Here is a 21,014-nt window from a genome sequence, read left to right on the forward strand (position 1 = left end):
ACTTTGAAAGGGGCATGTGATGCTGTGAAGAGAGAGGAGTTAGTGTCATGTGGAAGGGTTTCCCTTTCCCTCAATAGAACAGGAAGACAGCCAGGTGGAAGGCAGCCCACAAAGCAGGAGGTGCAAATGAGGACCAAAAGAAGGATGCACTGGATTAAAAGCACAAGTGTTGATACCATGTGTGTGCGTGGGGAGTGATGTTGCTGTGACTTTTCCAGGAAGATTCCTTGAATGACCCAGAAACCCCTTTGAGCATATCTTGAAAACCTTCTTCACTCAGGCCATGAGAAACAAGGCTTTAGGCATTCAAAATGCATCAAGGATTTCACAGCTGGGGAAAAGTTATAAGCAACTGAATCATCCCTCACCCAAGGAATTCTGGGCTAACAGAAAACTTATTTATTTGTTGATTTATTTATACACTAATTCTTCTCTGCCTATTCCTTGTTTAGTTTTGATTTTTAGCTTAGATCACCTGACATATTCATATCCACTCGCCTCAAAACAGTAGAGCTTGGTGTTCACCGATGAATGTCATATGTTTTGTGCTCCCTGGGGTTTCTTTAAAATGGTGTCTTAAACTGGCAAAATAATCAGAAACACAGCAAGGAGGGAAGTACAGCGAAGGAAATTATAGTTCCTTTATGCAAGAGACGTGGGTGGCACCAAGTTTCTGGCTCCCAATCAATCACTGTGAGGTAAAAACATGAGCAAAGGAGTGCTTCACTCAACAGATAGTCCCCATGGGATCTTGGGAAGCCTCCATGAAGGGGGCTCTTTGAAGGGTATCTGAGAGAGGGAGTTGGTCCATGCCCCCTCAGGGGAGAACGAGCCGTCATGCATCCTGCTAGGAGGGGACTAAAGTACAGGAGGGGGCAAAGGGGATGAGATGCCTCCCTTCAGAGAGGGAGATGGGAGAAATTAAAGAAGAGGCAACAAAAAGAAAAATGGAGACTGTGTTCAGTAAGGCTTAGGCCAGGGTCTGTCCAGATGAAGACACCCAGCAGTATGAGGCCACCCTGCCAGCTGTCTCACTATGAAGAAATACTGAATGGGCTGAAAAAACAGTGTCTGAACCCTAGGAAGGTCCTTACAGAGAAAGGGTCTGGCATACTGGTACTGGATAGCATGAAGGAAGCCTAGCATACACAAAATGCTTTTCTCTCTGCATTTCTCAGAGCTTTCTGTCCTGTCCTCTTCAGAAGGTAACAGGGCTTGCACTCCAGTGGGCTTTGCCAACCCATCCTTTCACCAGGGCTCAAAGCTTCTACCCAGCATTAAACCAAGATTAGGTCCCCTTCTTTGTGATTTCAATGAATGAGCAAGAGTGAGGGAATAAAGGAGTTGATTTATGATCCTCCATTTTCTCCTCTGAGATAGGCAGGGTTTCTGCCCGTATGAACAGAAGGAGGAATGATGATTAATTCTCAGGCCTTTAATCTCACACAGGTACTACATAGGCTTTTGACACTGACAGTGAGAGTCTGTAGCAAGGATCTATTCTCTTTGCAACACCATACACATGTTTTTAGAGAGTTGTTCTTTCTACACCTGCAGAAGAAAGCAAAATTACTGTTCCTGTATGTACTACACTGTCAGTTCAGTGTTGGTCAGATTCAGCTCTCAAGACCAGCCCTACCACACCATCTCCGTTCTTGCCCCAGCCTGGCCCTGGGGAGTACACTTTCTGTGAATCAAGAAGTTCTGTCTGTCACTAAATTGTGCAGAACCAAGACCTTGTATGGACAGCATGAATGTATGCAGCTGATATTCCAGGCTAGCAGATATTTGGACCTGTTCAGCACAAATACTCTTCCCTGTAGACCAGCCTAAGGACAGCAAGGACTGCTGCTGGCCAGGGTGTATCAGCTAAGGGTAGGTGAGTAATAGGCACCACAAGTTGAGATGGCTGTTAGCAGAGCTGGGTGGGAGAGCCCAGGAGAAAAGCAGCTGTCAAGAGTTACAGGCTTCAGGGGAAGTGAATGCAGTAAGGAGGGAAGCTGCAGATCAAGCCTGAAGTATTTAAACAAGAGAAGGCATCCCAGTGCCTGGTTTTTACTAGCATATTAGTACCTGATATTCATGTTCTCTGAGATTCATCCAATTCACCAACCAATGAATATTACTAACCTTTCCTGTTGCAGAAAATACTATTGATGAATGAAAGAGAATGTCAAGAAAGTACTTTTTAATGGTTATTTATTTATATTGAATGGTACTAGAGCATTATTAAATACAATGTGAATAGTATAATATTGCACCATTGTCTTGTCTGCAGCATAAGTGCTTACTTCTTTTCCAGGAAAACACAGCGGACTCTGCAATGGAGAAAGTATCCATTTTAGTTGTTCTCAAGGTTACTCATTTCTGTCTTCATCTGACCCAAATGTTACAAGAGAAAGTCAAGCAAAAACATTTCAGGTCCCCGAGACTGCTGCCTGTATTATGGAGATAAAGGAAAAAGGAGACAGGAGAATATAACCTAAAATCTATAGTCTTACAGCACCTCTAGCTGTCATTTTGGACATGGTGACCATCCCTACTGAGATTGCTCTGCAAAGGTGCTGACCACAACTCAAAAGTGAGTGGTGGTCAAAACACTGAGCAGGCCATCAGTTCTCCATCACAAAGGAGGGGGAAGACAAACTCTCTTAGTGAAATGTCTATTTGAAAGGAAGCCACTGTTGGTTAATCCAGAATCCTGGAAGAAGCTAGCAGATCTAAGTCCTATTTCTAATGCTCTCACTGATTTTCTCTGTCACTGGGCCAAGGTACATGACATCAGCTATCTGGGTTTTTTACCATCAGCAGGGCACCCACCTCCCAGAAAAGTGGAAGCAGTTTTAAGACTTTTCTGAGGAAGCCTTGCTAAAAATTTAGCATACTAGAGTACAAGCCAAATTCATACCTCTGTAATAAAAAAAAAAACCAAACACATTCTCAAAGATGCTGCTTAAAGTACAATGTGAAGTTTAGAAGCCAAGGTCCTGCAAAAGGGTGAGAAAGAACTTCTGCGGCCAAAGTACCTGAAACAAAGTACATAGAAAACAGTCACTCCCAAAAAAGAGGGACAGCTCTGATTGGCTGTAGTCACTATAAGTTTCTGCAATGCTTGTACAACAACTAATGCTCCTTCCTCTTCCGTTTATGGAAACCCTGGGGACTGGGAGGGCAGTGGATTAGGCATATTGACCAACACCCTATGAGCACCCGCTCTGGTATTGCTCCGTTACACCAGATGTTCCTCCCCTCCTTGGGCCCTGCATTTTCAAGGCAAAGCTCCCCAGAGTCACTCTGCTGCAGGGATCTAATGCAGGCCCCAGGAGACAGGGCATGGAAGAGAAGGGGAGAGAAAATGAGCAAGCAAGAATGAATCTTATTAAATGGAGCAAAGTACTTCTCTCAATCTCTCATCACATTCAGGGCTGATTGGAGGTAAAACTGCACTTGGAGGGGGGGAAAGCCCCCTCCCCTGAGACAATCCAGAGGCTCTCACACAAACTTAATTTCAAGCTCTGTTGAAGATGGTGTTTGTCTTTTTTCTTCTCCTTTTTTTTTTTTCTTTTTGTATGCATTCAATTTAATTTCTCAGGCAGATGTGTGAAAATGAGAAAGGCAGACTTTTGACTGTGAAGACAGCCCAGTGCCTGTTTCTTACAGATCCAGTCTCACACTATTTTCCTCCATCACTACCCTCAGTAAATCTCTATGCAGAGGTTGCTAAAATGCCCGCCACCTCCCTTCCACGCTTCGGTGGAGACAGTAACATTATTTCTTTTTTTGCATTTAAGCAATACAATTCAATTTTAATTCAAAACACACCCTAGCTTTCCACAGCTCTGTTTAAAACAGGAGCACTGTGACCTTGAAAAGGTTCAGACCTGCTGGCACCATGAAGTTCTGATCTGTACGTTTCTCTCCAGTCCCGACTTGTTTACTCTCTTGAGAGAAAAAGGGTCTTGTTGGATTTATGATCCACCCATTTTGGTGATGATGGTTGAAGGGGAAAGAGACAAACTGCATTTGGTTTTGGAAGGCTCCCAAGGGAGACGTTCCTGGACATTCAGCTCTCAGCCTGCACTGAAACACATGCTGTTTGACTCCTCTGCAGACAGTTGATCTGGCAAGCTGTATGTTAATTTTCCAGCCTTGAGAGCATATATACACACAGGTAAAAATACAGATTGGGGTAGGCTTCTGCCTTTCCATCTGACCTGATTCTTCTGACCAAAAACGGGCACATTTTTACAACTAAGCCCTGACTGTGACGAGGTTAGCAGAGCCATGGTGCAGGGTGGTTCTAGTGGATCCAGCTTCTCCCTTCTCCAAGACAGACAGACATGCTTTGTCCACATTGTTCCTACATTGTAATTTCCTAATGTGACCATAGGAAGGATTGCAAGTGAAACGTAAGGCAGTACTAGGCCCTAAAACAATTGCTGTCTGCAACCCCAGGTCATACCACGAAAATCTTGGTTCCTTTGTTTGTTTCATAGCTGACACAGAGATTAATTTTTTCCTGTCCATGGCATTGTACTCACTGGAGCTACCATGGAACAGCAAGCGTTGCTTTGTTTTATGGAGGGGAAGACAAGCAGGGTGGGTTTGCCGAGATTGTGGAGAGAATGGCACAGGGAAAATGTAAACAGTAGAGACTCACAGCAGTGTGCAAGAAAAGCAAGCTTTGCAGCAGCAGCATTGGGTAGGTTTCAGTAGAGCAAGACTTTGCCCAGGGAAAAGAAATGTTAAGTACATTTTTTATTTTAAAAACCAATTAAGTTAAAATTAAATGTGAAATGACGACAATTTGCATCCAGGCCTTAAGCAATCCACTTAAATTGAATAATGAGTTGTTCTGCGCAGCAGAATTACTGAGATCGTTTCCTGTAGACGTATGCCCTATATCTTAGGCCAAGTCTGAAGGAAGAGTACTCCCAGCTCCCCATAAAAGTGCTGTCAGCCTCTCCCCCCATCTTTTTCCTATGCTACCCTGTTTGGAGGACAAGCAGCAGCACATGCTTCACAGAATCATAGAATAGGTAAGGTTGGAAGGGATCACTGGAGATATCTGGCCCAAGCTCTGTGCTCAAGCAGAGTCCCCTGGAAAAGGTTAGTCTGGGCAGCCTGTCCCGATGCTCAGTGCTGTTCCTGGTCTGGGATGGCACACAGGGGCTGGCTGCCTGACCAATGGCTACACCTTGGAGCCGGATGCTGAGCTCAGGGTGCTGCCCCCTCTCAAGGGCACAGATTTCCTTTGAACTCTCTCCCCACTGCAAACCCAACCCCTGACTCTTCTTTGGAGCCTTGTAGGAATTTAATATCTGTAAAACGTCTTTTCCTCTGCCGCATTTAAGTGAAAATGGGTACATGAGAGCAGGCAGATGACTGACAGCACAATCTTGTAAGAAGGCTTATCTCTTTACAAAATCAGCCAGTGAAGAGAGGAAAAGCCAAAATTCTTAGAGACAGCGAGGCCATGGTGGGGGGCCCCTCACAGTGGGGCCATGCTGCTGTCTGTGGCCCTTTCAGGCTCAAGGCAGAGGTGTATCCATTTCGCAGAATCACAGAATCAGTGAAGTCGGAAAAGACCTCTGAGATCATCGAGTCACATCAAGCACCACCATACGAACTTAAGTGCCTGCCCCATCTGTTCTTTCCTTAAACACCTCCAAGGGACAGTGACTCCGTCACCTCCCCGGGCAGTCCATTCCCACGTCTAAATTTCCGTTCATCTCTCCCTGACCAATTTAAAGAGGGGACAGCAGCCGGGGGTTGGCCGAGGAGATGACACGCTGAGCAGCCCAGTCGGTGGTCGCTGACGGGGAGGGGAGGAAGGAGGGGACGCGAACTACAGCTCCCAGGATGCCGCGCGGCAGCACGGCCCGCCCCGGGGCGGGCCGTGCTGCCGCGCGGCATCCTGGGAGCTGTAGTCTGGCCGCGAGGTGGGCGGGCGCTGCGTCTGTGCCACAGCGAGCCCGTGCCGCTGTCCCCTGGGCTCTGCTCGGGGTGGCCCTGGACACCCAGGACCCTCTGCCAGCCCGCCTGGCACAGCTCGCAGCGGGAACGGGAGGTTTGGCTCCCGGCGTCCTGAGGGAGCCGCGCTAAGAGAGCACGCTGCCGCCTCAGAAAGTTGGAGGAGGAGGAAGAACAGGAGGAGGAGGAGGAGGAGGTCTGCACAACGATGTAGCCCGGAGCGTGGGACGGCAGAGCTCGTGGAAGGCGGATCAGCTCCTCGTCGCCCAGATCCCCGGAGCATGGGCTAAAAGCTATGTCCCTCTCCCGTGTGGAAAATCACTGTTTCCTGCTGCTTGTGTGCGTCTTCCAAGCGGTATTCATCCTCATCCTCTACCGAGGTGGACCTTCGAACGTGTTTCGCGGGTTTTTGGACTCGCCGCAGGCTGTGGATTACTCGAAGCCCCACGATGTGTACACAAACCTCAGCTTGTTCACCCGGGCTCCCAATGAGGACACGATGCCCTACTGCTCAGCGCAGTCACCGGTCCTTGGTAGGTATGAACGCAGCGTGTTCACCTCGAACGCGTCAGAGATGTAAGTTGTGTCTGCTTCAAACTTTTCCACTTTGGAACCCGTGTGCTGATGTAATTCCCCCGTTAACTAACTTGTTTTTGATATTTTTTTTTTGGTTTTGCGAGGAAAAGTATTTTACTGACCTGTAAACTTTCCAAGTATTAAGGGCTTGGCTACATAGATGTTGAGATTGTAGAGCAAGAGTGAAAATAGCGCATGGTGATAATATCAAGTTAGTAATTTTTTTTTTTTTCTTGGCAGTCCTGAATAAAATGTGCCAACGATTCAGTAACTGCATAACATTGATCTCTGACTCACCGTAACTTCTGGGTTCTTTGTCTCAACCTTATATAAAGCCTGTAGTTCAAAATAAATTGATTAAGTTGGATTTAAATATCATTTGCATGAAGATATAGCTTGGTACCTTGGTCTTCCTGGTGAACTTATTGGCCCGTGACTGTTACACATCCTTTAGACTTAGAAACTTCTCCATTATACTTAAAAGTCTGGTCACAGGTTAGTTTGTATTTACACTAGAACCACATTAGAGCTGATCCTAAAGGCAGCTATTGCACTACTAAAAACAGTTGAGAAATTTTAAGTAAATGCAAAGTCAAACCTATACAGCAAATGTAGCGCTATTAAAGTGGTGATGCATGTCAGGAAATAGTGAATCCGTCAGCCATGAACGGGTGATTTCTGTCAGCATGCACTTAGCAGCTGGTTTGGGACCATCGACTTCTTAGAGTACTGTGTAGTACATTTCTCTTGCCTGGCTCTTCTGAACTGCCCAGGTTTCTGCTTTATCTAAATGCTGTATATAACTAGCCTTGGACCACTGCTTAGTAGTTGCCGTGGCGTTCTAGGACAGCTGATCACCACACGTGGAACCCATTAAGAGCAAATGTCTGATCTCCGTTCACGTGGAGGTTTTGTGGGAAGCCATTGCTCTTGTGTCAAGTTGCTTACTTGTGCTACAGAACTCTCCTGGGACCCTTTGGATGGGCCTTTTTAGACTGCCATCTTTGTGACGATGCCTGCTCTTTTGAGAGGTTTTCTTCCTTCCTCTGTTGTTTGTAGTTAAGTGAAATACATGCAGTAGGTATGATGAACTTGTATGATAACTTCTGGGTATATATTTCAGCGTTTCCCTAGGAAACAGCTCCAATAAGTAAATCCTGAAAACCTGATAGCACAGAGCCTTTTTGCACAGCTGCCAGCTCTAATGATCTCAGTGCACTCAGACTATCAGTTCTTCTGGGAAGCTACAATACCTAGTTTCAGACTGAATTGTTTTATTTGAAAAAGCACAGCAGGAATGTGACTGTACCCCATTTGTCTCCACTACTGATGAGAATCCGCTGTCCTGAAGAGTCAAATGAGACAGCTTTGGTCTCAAAAAAATAGAAGACTGAACAAAACTAGATGCAGTTCTGTGCAGTCTGTCTGCAAACCATCAGATAAGCAGGAGTAGTGACGAATATGGAGGAGGCAGATGCAGGGTAAAATTACGCTAATCTGTGCTCTTAGAGCTATGGAGTCTTTTTAAGTCTTCTGCCCATCTTTGATAGTGCTGGGAACAGGGGATTGGCCTGCATGTGGTACTGCAGAGCTAAAATGAAAACATAATGTTAGTCATAGATATTAACAGTCAGTTGGCTGGGAGAAAAAAAGTAAGAGGTAAATGAGGCAGAGTAATTGTGGAAGCTTTGCTGCATGAAAAATTTTGAGTGGAGCATATGAACCATTGTTGTGGTGAAACACAAGGAATTTGGAGCACGGACACAGACAGATTCAGCTTAAGAAAAATGAGCGCTCTCTTACAACTTAACTTTTAGTCAGTGATATTTCCCTTTAAACATAGGAAGTAAATTATTCCTTCTGGTATCTCTGTATGCCAGCATCTTCTGGGTGTTTTGCTTTGTTTTTAACTGAGAAACATGCTACTTTGCAAGGCAGTTTGCCCTTTGCTTTGTATGTAATGGGCACATATGAATAGATATATAAACACTTTATAAATGCCTTGAATGGTTGTTATCATCTCTCATGAGACTGATCTCTCTTGGAAGCGTTATATCGGAGAGACCGATGCCTTTTAATATTTATTTCATAAACTCTATTAAATGAGATTTCAAATCAATTCTCAAGGACTCCAGTCTCCAAGTCAGAGCTGGTAATAAGTCACTGTGCCCACTCCAAAGCGTGTTAAAGTAACTGGAAGGATGCCAAATGGCTTAAATGGTTTCTGCATCAGGGCTTTTATGAAGTGCAGCACTTTCTCCATTTATATATATATAGTAGATCATTTTGATAACTGTTTGAATGTAAATCAGCTTGCAGCTCATCTGTCTTTTTCTTGCCTCTTGAATTTACAGTATTTTGGTTCTTCCAGGGCTTTGGAGTAAGAATTGAAGTATAGTTGCTAATCACCTCTGCCTCAGAGGAACTAGACTCTTGCTGACTAGTGGTCCTTTTTTAACATCTGGTTAAAGTCTAGACATTAGACCTTTTGTCATCACAACTTGAAAAGCATTGCACAAGGTATTCAGTGTCTTCATTAATATTGTGAATAAATTACTCGACTTCCCTCAAAGGTTAGTTTCTACACAAATAACTGGTTGCCTGTTTCCTCCTCCTCTGTTTTTGGAAAAAGTGAAGTGTTTGTATGCTAGAGTGGTACTTCTTTAAACATAACAAAGTAGCATTTAAAGTCAAAATCTGACTTTCTCACATTGCATGCAGGATGTCTTGTTTTGGTTCGTCTTTTCCTCTTACCAGGAAGAAGTTTGATGCTTAGAAGAATTGGCCTTTTTTATTAATTTTATTTTGGTTTAAAGAGATACCTTACTTCATGCATGGGATGTGCTGAACAAGTTGGTTTGACCCTTGAGAACTTTAATAGTTGAAAGTTCTGTCTGTAACTCTGCTGTTTATAACTCGCTCCTGCTAAGGAAGGATTTTTTCCCAAGCCCTTCTTACAGCAGTTACTGCCTTTCACTCCCATCTGTCATAACGTTTTCATGAGCATGACCATCTGTTGTGGTAATAAGTAGCTCCTGCTACGTTTTCCAATGCTACCAGAGTTTCTTCTCTTGGATTTAAGGGGAAATAAAAAGGTGGTAATGCTGAGATTTGTTTTCAGTTGCCACTGAGGCAGCCTTGTATTCTGTCACTAGAAACGTATGCTTACATTAAAGCTGTTGGTCTGCTTTTTTTTTTCCTTTAAACAGTGTTAGAATTACACAAATACGACTCTGTTAATGTAGTGTGTGTGGTGCTGCACTGTCTCAGTGCAGCATTCATCCGTGCTACCCTTCCCGTTTCCTTAGCTTGTGTAAGTTCTGCTTGTTCTGGTTGAGCTCTGTAATTAGAGCAGCAAACTCCAGATGTGTAGCAAGGAGTTTAGAAGTCAAGTAGTTACTTTCTTAAGGTGGGATGGATCTGACCAAAATCAAGAGATTCCTGACAGACAAATGCGTTGCCTAGAAAGTAGAGCAAACGGGGAGTGTGTTGTTACTGGCACAACAACGCAGACAGGGAATCGTGAGCTGTAACTCTACACGCTGAATTTCATATTAATTAAATACCCTCTGTGTGATGGTACAGGCACTGAAAGAGCTTAGGAAGCAGGCTATGGAGAAATTGCTTGGACAGTTCAGGGTCTTGGCTCTGTACCTTGCCTGAACTGAGATCCTGTGCTTTCTGTTATGTCTAAGATGGGTTTTTCCTCCTTTCCAAAAGCTGTGTTTTAGCAGTTTTATTTTCCCTCTTTGGTCCAGCCTGCAACTGCTCTGTTCACATTTGGAATTTAATTGGATTACGGTGCATTAGCCTTTTGTTAGTTGGGCAGAAAGGAGACATGAGAGCCAGAATTTAGCTTGTAGCTGAGGAGTGTAGGGCAGCCAGAGGTTTTGGAAATATGTCACACTAATTTCTTCTCTCCTTGGTGTATACACTTTCTCAGCTGAGTTGTTTGAGGTGTGGAGCCAGGCAGCATGGGAGAACATGACATCTTGAAAAAACTGGAATATATTACCCTCCTGAATGGTATGCTTGGGTGTGGAAGGAGAGAACAAGTGTGAAACTATTGCGTGTTATCTTACTCATCATACCCTTTAACACTCAAATTTAGATTTTATTTTTTTTAATCTAAGGATTATCACTGCAGAATCTTACTCTGCAATACAAAGAGTCCTAACTGTTTTATAGAAAGCAAAAACCTGCCTTTGTGGAAGGGATTAATTCCCTTTCTTATATTTTCCTTGGAGCTATGATTTACAGTTGAAATCCCTGAATGTAACATTTTTTTATCAAGCTCCAGTTGTCGTAAAATCCATGTTTAATGGTGCTTTAGTTAAAAGATCTGATAATCAAGGAGTCCAGAGATCTAAAAGGTAATATAAACTACAAGTTAAAAACATTGTTGGACTGAAAGGTCTGAAAGATCTTAAAGGCAGAAAATGAAACTGTATGCATAGAAGTAGGTGACAACACCATAAAATTGTAACTGTAAATGTGACCTAGATTCATGGGCCCACAGCATGATTCTGTGAAGAACTATCCTTCTGTTTCAGGTACAAATATATGGCAATGTACTCCAGTTTCCTGCTGAGGGTAATGCAGTCAAAATCAAATTCTCCTGCATTTTAGGTGCTTGGGGAAGGACTGAAAGTGATACTTAAGAGTCAGCTATTGCATGATCTTGCTGGCAACCAAAATTCAGGTTTTCTTTTTAAAAAGAAATAGAAACCAACCAACAAAACCCATGAAGTGGGATTCACAGTGGCTAGACCTTTTTGACAGTGTGAGGAATGAGATCAGTGGCTGCTAAGAGTGACCTTCAGGGAATGCCATTTGTATACATCACAGAAAGGTGATGTATAACAACTTCCACGTAGTAGCAAAGCATTTCCCAGTTCTGAATGGACACCTTGAACCTTACAGTAAATTTAGTCCCTAAGCCTTGTTACTGCTCAAAAAACCAACCAACCAAACCCCAAAACAAACAAACAAAACCAAAGGAAAAAAAAAAAACAAACACAAAAAAACACAACAAACCCCCCAAACCAGTGAAGGGATGTTGTTTCCTTCTGTGTCAGTTAAACAGGATGTGGGTGAGCACAGGCTCAATTTTTAAGTTTTTCATTTGAATTGTAGCAGAGACTTGAACGCGGGATGACCTGGAAGACATAGTTTCTGGACCTGCTTAATTAGTCTTAAGACACACCTGTACCTCTTCTTGCTCAAATGAAAGCTGCTAAACACCAGGCCTAAACATTTGCCCTCTCTGAGGCTTCATGATCAGAAGTTTTTAGAATAATTTACTTCACTGGTTTGAGAGGGAATCTGACTTATAAGATATGGAATAAGTCAGCTGTAGCATTAACTATGAGCTTGGAAGAAAAAAAAAATCTTGTTTACAGCTATTTTTAAAAAAGCCAACAGCAACAACTTTCCTTACAGACTTCTGGTGCAAAAAAATATTTTGCCTTTGGTAGCATGGTCTGCAAAGAATTGTTGAATAGAAATGTCACTTGAAATTGTCAGCTTGTAATTATGATTCGGGTGAAAGTTCTTCCCTAGTTCTTTAATGTATTAGATTTTAATCTTGCTCTGCACTTGAGCTTTATTTTCTTAGTAGTTGACAGTTGTAGGAAATCATTAAGGCACACTGATTTGTTTGTAAATTTAACTCTTCTCCTAGTTCTGGAAGCATTTCTCAGTACCTATGAGGACAGGCATTTAAATAACTGTAGAATTTGTTTATTTATATCGTAACAGTGAGATTTGTGTTAAAATGGTAATTGATTCTTTTTTTTTACCTGTGACTTTTCAAGCTTTTTCCATCTGAAAAATGGAAGAATTCATGTAAAAATGCAAATTATTTTTTTTAATTAGGTAAAAACTGTTGAACATATCCAGTATGTTTTGTGTTTAAAATTCAGGTGCTGAGTAGAGGAACAATGACATGTAGTTTCTTTTGCTGCCTTGTGCCTGTTCCTGAAAATGTAACACCTTTCTTCTTTCTCAGTTCTGTCATCCGCTTCTCCCAACATTTTGAAGTACTGCCTACTTACCACAGTATATAAAATGAAATAATATAGCAAATACAGCCCTTGTGGCATGTGATTGTAACATCAAATTGAACTTGAAACGTTTTTTAAGATAAAGCTAACATTTCCTAAAGTGTTTGTGTTCATCCAGGCTTTAAACTATTTCTGCCCTGACCTGCTGAATATCCATTTGGACGTCTTTGTCCTCAAATCTCTTCTGAAAGAGGCTTAGAGAAATTTTCTAGATGGGTAGCAAAAGCAGATGTGTCTGTTCATCTTGATTAATCTTCACCTCTATTCTTACAGTGAATACATTATTCAAGGATCTCAATCTAAGCAACATGAGACTGTAGTAGGGAGCCAGTAGCAGGCAAGAGCAAGCTGTGCAGGAGCCCAGTGAGACTTGCTGGCTGTGCCAGGACTTGGGATGCCTGGCAGGGAATGTGCCATCCTGGTACTGAGAGCTGTGGGGAGGTGACCAGCAGGCACTGGTGAAATTCCTCACCTAGGCCCAGCTGTGTGGGCATTATTAACTGCTCTGTGGTAAGTCTGGTGTCCCAAAGTAGCGAACATGTGTAGGTAATCAGGTAGGGTTATGAATGGTCTGAATGAAGGTTGAGAAACATCACTGACCTTACTTTTTTTTGTTTCTCTCTTCTGTCTCTCCTTACAGTTGGTCCATTAACCATCACCTTCAGGATGCTCCCCAGTGAAAGGATGATCATAAAAAAAAATCCTTTCGTTCAGTCTGGTGGCCACTACAGGCCACCTCACTGCTTCGCCCGCTACAAATCTGCCATCCTCGTGGCCTACAGGAACCAGGAGAAGTACCTCCACCATCTTCTCTACTACATTCATCCCTTCTTGCAGCGCCAACAGCTCAGTTACACTATCTACTTGATTCAGCAGGTAAATCTAAATCAAATGTGCCTGGTGGTGCAGCTGAGCTTCGCAGTTACGGGTTAGTTCTGAACTTGAAATGCACCTGGGTCGGGGCAACCCTCAGTACCAGAACAGGCTGGGGATGAACAGATTGAGAGCAGCCCTGCCGAGAAGGACTGGGGGGTGCTGTTGGATGAGAGGCTGGATATGACCCAGTAATGTGCACTTGCAGCCCTGAAAGCCGAATGTGACCTGGGCTGCACCAAAAGCAGCGTGGCCAGCGGGTTGAGGGAGGTGATTCTGTCCCTCTATTCCACTCTGGTGAGAGCCCACCTGGAGTGCTGCATCTGGATCTGGGGTCCCAGCATAGGAAGGAGCTGTTGGAGCAAGTCCAGAGGAGGGTCATCAAGGTGATAAGAGGGCTGGAGCACCTCTCCTATGAGGAAAGGCTGAGAGAATTGGGATTGTTCAGCCTGGAAAAGAGACAGCCAAGGGATGACCTGACTGTGGTCTTCAAGTACCTGAAGGGAGTCTACAAAAAAGATAGAGAGAGACTCTTTACAAGAGCATATAGTGACAGGACAAGGAGGAATGGCTTTAAACTGACAGAGAATAGGTTTAGATTAGATATGAGGAAAAATTCTTTACTGTGAGGATGGTGAGGCACTGGAACAGGCTGCCCAGAGAAGTTGTGGATGCGCAGTCCTTGGAAGTGTTCAAGACTAGGTTGGACAGAGCTCTGAGCAACCTGGTCTAGTGAAAGGCGTTCTTGCCCATGGCAGGGGGTTTGGAACTAGATCATCTTTAAGGTCCTTTCCAAGCCAGGCTATTCTATAATTCTATGAAATATGACTCCTCTAGTATGGAAATACCATAACACTTGTCAAGATCATCATTCAGCTATTGATTGGTTCTGTTGGGGATTTTCTTCTAGAGGGATAAAGTTGTCATTTCAGTGATACCTTGTATTATCATCTGTTTGAGAGCCGAATGTGGTTTGTCTGTAGCTTGTCAGTGTGGCTACTGAGCAAAATCTCAAGACTTAATGCTAAAGTGAAGTTGGATATTTTTAGTCTGTATCAAATACAAACATCTGGCTTGACCCTGCTGAGAGGCAGCCTGTGCAGGGCAAACAGCTTTTTGTAACTGATGCACACTGGTGTTACAAAAGATCGGTGGTGAGAGACCAAGTTTTGGATTCATGAATTAAAACCGATAGTTTACTGGGAGGGAGAAGAAGCTTTTTTGTTTGACCAAGATCTTTTTTTCTCATTTCTAAGCTTTAATAAACAGTGGTAAAAGCGTTGATGTGCATTGAGGATTGGCTTATGGATCTCTTGAAATTCAGCCTTCTTCAGGTGCCAACAGTGTATAGCCCCTGACATAGCAATGCTAACAATTTTTGAGAATGTTGTGAAGAGGGTGGGTGAAATCTTCAGAGTTGGGAACATGGAAGTTGCAGCCAGTGTTGATTCATTACTGTGCCATTCAATTGAATAAGGCTTTTTTACTAACACAAATTTTCAATTGCGTTACTGTCTTTGTTGTTTTGATGAAGAAATGCAGGTTTTCTTTTCCAGGTGGGGACTGGTTCATTTAACCGAGCAAAGCTGCTTAATGTTGGTGTTCGGGAAGCCATGAAGGATGATGACTGGGACTGCCTTGTCCTGCATGATGTTGACCTAGTACCTGAGAATGACTATAACCTCTACATTTGCGATGAATACTATCCCAAGCATATGGCAAGTGCCATGGATAAGTTTCAGTACATGTAAGTGCCTCCATTTGCTTTCTGTGTATGCATTCGACTTGGTTCACTTCTTGCTTAGAAAGTAGGGATGGGAACAGTGAAAGACAGAACTTCTATAAGGTTTTCTGTGTTGGTTTTGCAGTAGTGACTTCCCTAGAAAAGGATATGCTTGACCTAAGCATGCAATCTTGAACAATTCCTTTGCCTGTAGTTCCCTGTTACACTGTTAGCTCAGCCTGACAAATAACTGGCAGGTTTCAGTTTGACTTTCCTTCAAGAATAAAAGTATAAGGGTGGGAAATACTGGATCATATGGAAGATGATGTGATAGGATGCAGGTATTTTAAACTGGCCCAAGATGTGAAATTTGAAACCAGCTTTACTTTTGGTCTACTTTGGGAGAAGATGGCAGGGGACAATGTGAGGAATGGTGGGAATTACATTGGATTTACTGTTTTGGGTTTTGGCATTGTAGCAACAGTGTCTGTAAAACATATGTGTGATTTGGATCACATTGTCAGTTGTGAAGGACAGGTATTAGGATTCAATATTGATACCTTTTTTGGTTTTTTTCTCTCTTTTAGTCTGCCTTACAAGACCTTTTTTGGGGGTGTTTCTGCTCTGACTCCGGATCATTACATGAAGATGAATGGGTTTCCAAACACATACTGGGGTGATGGTGGTGAAGATGACGACATTGCTACAAGGTACTAATGCACAGGACAGGCTTAAAGTAGCACTAAGCTGGCTAGTGAAGTGTAGCATTGCCCGAAGAAAGGAACCAAGACATTGTTCCTTAATGTGCGTGCAGTATCATTACAATCCAAAATGCTGTTGGCATTGGGAATGGTTAATATCAGAAGCTGCTCAGAAGCCATGAATCCAGCCACTGTGTGCTGGGAAAACAAAGCTTTCTCAGCTTAGGAGAGCAGAATGTTACTTCACATCCTTGTGCCTTTAGTCCAAGGGGTTATAACCACTAGGAGTTGACAAGTGCCTCCTTTGACGTGGACAGCCCCAAGAGAGGGAAGGAATCTGCAAGCCTGAGAAATAAGAAGGTACTTACTAATTCTCAGACAGTTGGGAATTTAATTTAAGTGCATTTAGGTTCCTCTGAGTATTACCTCATCACCAATACTGGGCATTCAGGAACGCAAGGAATTCTATCTTTTGTCTGCAGTGCTGGGTGATGGAGAAGCCTGTGTACTAATGTGAGTCAGTGACAGCAGGAGTTGATGGTCTTTCTTGTACTTGGGTTGCCATGGCAGCAGCATGCTATAGGAGCGAATATGATGAGTTTAGTTCCAGGTACTCTGCCTCATGCGAATTCTTCAAGTGCAGAATCATGGCTGCAGCTTCTTTATTCGGCTTTGCAGTTGCACTGTGCACCTTTATCATCCAGCACTGAGGCAGGTTCATGGGGAGTTTTTAAAACAAACTGACCATAGAAGGCTTTTTTTTTTTTTTTCCTTGCACAGTGCAACAAGTTACATGAGGTTTTTCAAAGCAGTTATTTGTCTGGAAATTGAAAGTCAGATTTTTTAACGTGGAATTCCTCCTTTGCCTTTCAGATGAAGCCAACTAAAAGGTTATATGGTTGTTTAAAGAGTCTGCATTTATGAAAGGAATGGAATGCCAGGAAAATAGACCTTTACATCAAACACTACAATGCTGGGTTTATTCAACTGTTCTTGGTACAGCTTAAGCATCTAATGTGGTTTTCGATATGAGGGATAAAGAATCATGCCAGTTATGCATAGGAGTGCACTTCCTTGAAGAGACTCCTGTAAGACAAGTGAATTGTGTAGCTCCAAAAATAGCCCTTTCTTGAAAGGAATTGGATCATATGTTTACAGAGAAAACTCATATTAATGATTAGCAGTGTTTTGGCCTAGAGATATATGTAGGCCATGGACAGTGCCTGTTAATGATTTATTCACATTCTGAAGTCACAACCTTCCCAAGTTAGAAATGAGCTGCTGTTCTTAAATGACCATCTGGTATTTGGATTTTAGGAGGTGCTTAAGCACTTCTTACCATGTAGCAACAAAATTAATGATTTTTTTTTTTTGACATTGCAATGTCCAATTTCAAAAAGTCCTGTGTAATTTTTTTTTTCTGGGATACTGCTTATTAAAGCAGAGCTAGTCGAAAAAAACCTGCTGGCTGCTACTTACATTTGACAGACTGCAGAATTGTATTAGTTGTAACAAACACCAGGATCTACCTTCTCTTAGAGGAAAACTTATGTGTTTACATTATCAACTACAGGAAAGTCTTTTGGGTTCTTCTTAACAGTAAATTAATGTAATAACTGCACCATATGACAGTTTAGGTTTAATTTTGCAATGCAGAAACTGTAACAGCAAATCTAGTTTAGTGTTCTTGCTTGTCTCTTTATGATTGAATGTGCTTATGTTCAGAAGACAACAAACTTTGTCTAAAACTCGATCTGAAATAATAGTATTATAACACTGTCAATGAAGTGTTTTAATACTCTCATGGCTCTAAAAAAACCAATACTTTTAGTTCTGTGGCCTCTTTCAGCTTTATAACATTCCTGCTCTATCAGATCTCACTGGAACGCAGTCAAATGCCCGAAACATGCCAGTTAGATAACCTCAACTGAGCAAACATTCATTCTTACATTCAGAGGAATTTTCTCCGTGTAAGGGCTGTCCCGTGATAACAGAGGTTTGGTAGCCCTTGCACTATTAAAGGCACTTTTTATTGGCAAACTAACATAGATGCCATCAGCAGTGGTTGGGGGTTGCTTAAGTAAGTCACCCAAAATGCTGGTTTTAGGAGCTCTGTTCCAGAATTCTGAGCCTTCAGTTCAGTCATGTCTTACCTAACTGTCCCACAGCTGAGCTCACATTTGTTTGTCTGGTGACTGTATTTATTACTAATCTTTTATGAACCAGTGTAATCAGGCCATCTAAATGAATGGCACTTCTCAAAGAACAGAGAGTCTTAATCTGGTTTTGAAACTCAGGACTGGCTTCCTTTCAGAATCTGCAAGTTTAAGGTCTTTTTTTTTTTTTTTTTTTTTAAGTTTAGGTTATGGACCTCAAGGCAGCAAAAGCTCTGCTCTGAGAAGGAAGTGGAATAGTGATTTTGTCAAATTCATTGGAATTGCTCTTAAATGCCCTGTATGTTTTTGCTCATTCCCTGCTTGTCATAATCCTCTTGTACCCTGTGGAAGTGCACTGCAGCTGGGAGCTTTCTAGCCCAAGCTTGGCCTCGACCCCGCTAGAGAAGATCATGTGCTGCTTCTGCATTTTGTTTAGATTGCATTAACACTGAAAATCATCTCTGACTATAACTAAGTTTAGAAACAGCATCTAAGCAAATATTTTTATATGTTGTTTTAAAGGATTCGGTTAGCAGGAATGAAAATAGTCCGGACACCACCTCACCTTGGACGCTACAAAGTGATGAACTACGATGAAGAGACAGAGACACAAGAGCCTTGGAGAAGGTAACTGTTTGGGTTGGGGGCTACTCTTTGCCTTGTGGCAGGCAGAGTATTACTGTCATCTTCCCCAAAACAGGCAGTAAATATACCTCATGTCACTGCTGCTTCTTTTGCTTTAGGGAGGCTATTTAAAAGCAGTTCCCAGCCAGTCTCAACTGAATCACTCGTCTCCTGTCTTTGCACGTGAAGGGTTTCTCCTTGTTTCCTACCTTTTTTTCCTGCTATGAAGATACATTCTAGCTAGGAAGCTAACACATGTCAGACTTAAGCACCAAATAATTCAGGGAGTAAAACTTTAGGAAAAAATAGTGCCTGTCTTGTAAATAGGGAGAGTTGACTTTGAAGAGGCACTTTGTTACAACTTCCCTATAATAAAAACTTGCTCTTCAATCTGTGTGGAGTTACAATGTGCCCTTAAAATAGTAGAAGGCAGTATTCTAGCTTGAAGACATGAGGAAGGTGCTATGAGAGACTTTATCTAACACTGTTTTATATAGAAGAGCTGGAGGAGGGTGTTGGGTCAAGTGTGGTGGAGGCTTCTCATACCGACAGCGCAGGTTTCCCTTTATCATCTCAAAGCTCAGGTTTCCATAACAACCCTGTCTAAAAACCTACCTACAGCAGCCTATGTACACCATTGCTGCAGGCCTCTGTGTTGCACTCCCAAGTCTCTCTGAGCTGCTTCCAGCTTCCTGGGCTTTGGCAGACTGTAGCTGCCACCTCACTGGTCTCCCTGTCTGATTAGGGTCCTCCTTGTTCAGAAAACTCAGTGTGAATTTACTGTAATCTGTTTATTCTGTATCATGTGGGAAGAGTTTTCTCAGGGCTTTTCTGCTACCCCTTTGAAACCTCTGGAATCCTCTTTCATTCTTCTGCAGCTTCAGCTGCAAACGCCACCTTCGTTCTTCTAACTGCAGGTATTCTTCCTTCCTCAGGCCTACTTCTCAACACAACACCAGGAAAACATGGAAAGCTGATGGAATGAATTCATTACAGTTCAGGCTCCTTTCTAGGATAAAGCATCCTCTTTATACCAAGATCACTGTGGACATTGGATATGTTCCCCCATTTTCTTAAGAGACTGAAAACAAAAGCAGAGGTTGGGTGCGGCCTGGGCACTCAGCTGCTACCTCCCATTGTCCTGTGGAGTCTGCAGCACCTGAGAATAATCCTTTTGCCTTTCATGCATTTCACTTTTCTTCAAACTGTTTAAGATTTAGAAGGACAGGCTTCAGGAATAGGATATGACAGCTTATAAACAGGCTGTGGCTTACTGTAAAAATTGTCCACGTCACTGTAAAACTAACTACTGAGCCAAGTCTCTTTGACAGTAAGCTGAACCAAGCTTTCTGGAACCTTTGTCCATAACTGGATAGCTCTGTCCTGCTTTGTACTTAAGTGTTAATTAGGATGCAAGCCATTCTGTCAGAATGGCCTCTGAAGTGTTATATTTTGAGAAAGTGTTGAAGCCAGTCATAGTTCTGTAAATATCTTTTGTGAATTTGAGTAAAATAAACTTGAGTTCTGTGTTTGGCTTAAGAGTTTTATATAGTATTAAGTAAGAGTGTAACAAAAGAGAAAGTTACCCTGAAACAAGACAAACCAGAGCTTAAGTCCCTGCTTTTCTTTCTGGCCTGATCCATCAATGTTTAAATGTTTTTACTGTAGCTATGCTACAGCTATACTCTAAGTAATGCAGACTGAATGGGACCTGAGGCTGTCACCTAGTGTAACCTCCTGCTCAGGCAGGGAAATTATTCTAGTACTTCAGCTGCTGCTCAGACATTCATTATCATTCAAGGTCGAGCAGTCTTGAACATAAAATACTTCTGAAAAATTAAATCCTAGAGGAAAAACTAAGTAAAACGTGTCAATAGTGGAGCTGTGACCCTGGCAGGAACACATTTTTACTTACCTGAAACTGACACATTCTGCCCAAGCCCTTGCCCTTGCTGTAAACTTTCTTTCTCTGCCCAGTCAGTCTGTAGCATTCCGTGCCAGGGCCAGTAATTTTGAGAGCAGGACCCTGGGTTTTTCTGCTTGTTATTTGAAGATTGAAAAAAAATTCCTTGTTCACTAGAAATCTGCATCTATCTCACTATACCTAAAAACATTTAAAGTTTCAGTCTTCTCCACAGCTGAAATATGTCCTAAAAGAAACTCACCTAAGCCTGGCTTCACATTTACATATAAAGTCAGTTAAGTATAATGTAGTAAGGCAAGTGCTCTAATGAAGATTTGAGCACAAATCCTGTAGCACAGTGGAACAGTTAGTTATCTTTCACCTGTCTTCTTCAGCAAGACTCACAAATAATAATGGCTT

At 42.6% G+C, this 21,014-nt stretch overlaps 1 protein-coding gene across 1 annotated transcript; it reads left to right on the plus strand.

Moving 5' to 3' along the window:
* The first annotated feature begins 5,947 nt into the window (after positions 1-5,947).
* LOC114055095 (beta-1,4-galactosyltransferase 3-like) lies at positions 5,948-20,285 on the plus strand. Its single transcript, XM_027878867.1, has 6 exons — positions 5,948-6,506; positions 13,255-13,490; positions 15,044-15,234; positions 15,798-15,920; positions 18,590-18,694; positions 19,627-20,285. The coding sequence occupies exons 1-6, from the start codon at positions 6,269-6,271 to the stop codon at positions 19,766-19,768; spliced, it is 1,035 nt and encodes a 344-aa protein (XP_027734668.1). The 5' UTR covers positions 5,948-6,268; the 3' UTR covers positions 19,769-20,285.
* Positions 20,286-21,014: the final 729 nt, after the last annotated feature.

The sequence above is a fragment of the Empidonax traillii genome, unplaced genomic scaffold (assembly GCF_003031625.1).
Source record: "Empidonax traillii isolate 1590-97213 ecotype Southwest subspecies unplaced genomic scaffold, ASM303162v1 scaffold46:size3806547, whole genome shotgun sequence".
Taxonomy (NCBI): domain Eukaryota; kingdom Metazoa; phylum Chordata; class Aves; order Passeriformes; family Tyrannidae; genus Empidonax; species Empidonax traillii.

Coding starts and splice junctions, on each gene's coding strand:
- LOC114055095 (XM_027878867.1), top strand. CDS start 6,269: ATGTCCCTCTCCCGTGTGGAAAATCACTGTTTCCTGCTGCTTGTGTGC. Junction 6,507..13,254: donor AGCGCAGTCACCGGTCCTTG/GTAGGTATGAAC, acceptor CTCTCCTTACAG/TTGGTCCATTAACCATCACC. Junction 15,921..18,589: donor GATGACGACATTGCTACAAG/GTACTAATGCAC, acceptor GTTGTTTTAAAG/GATTCGGTTAGCAGGAATGA.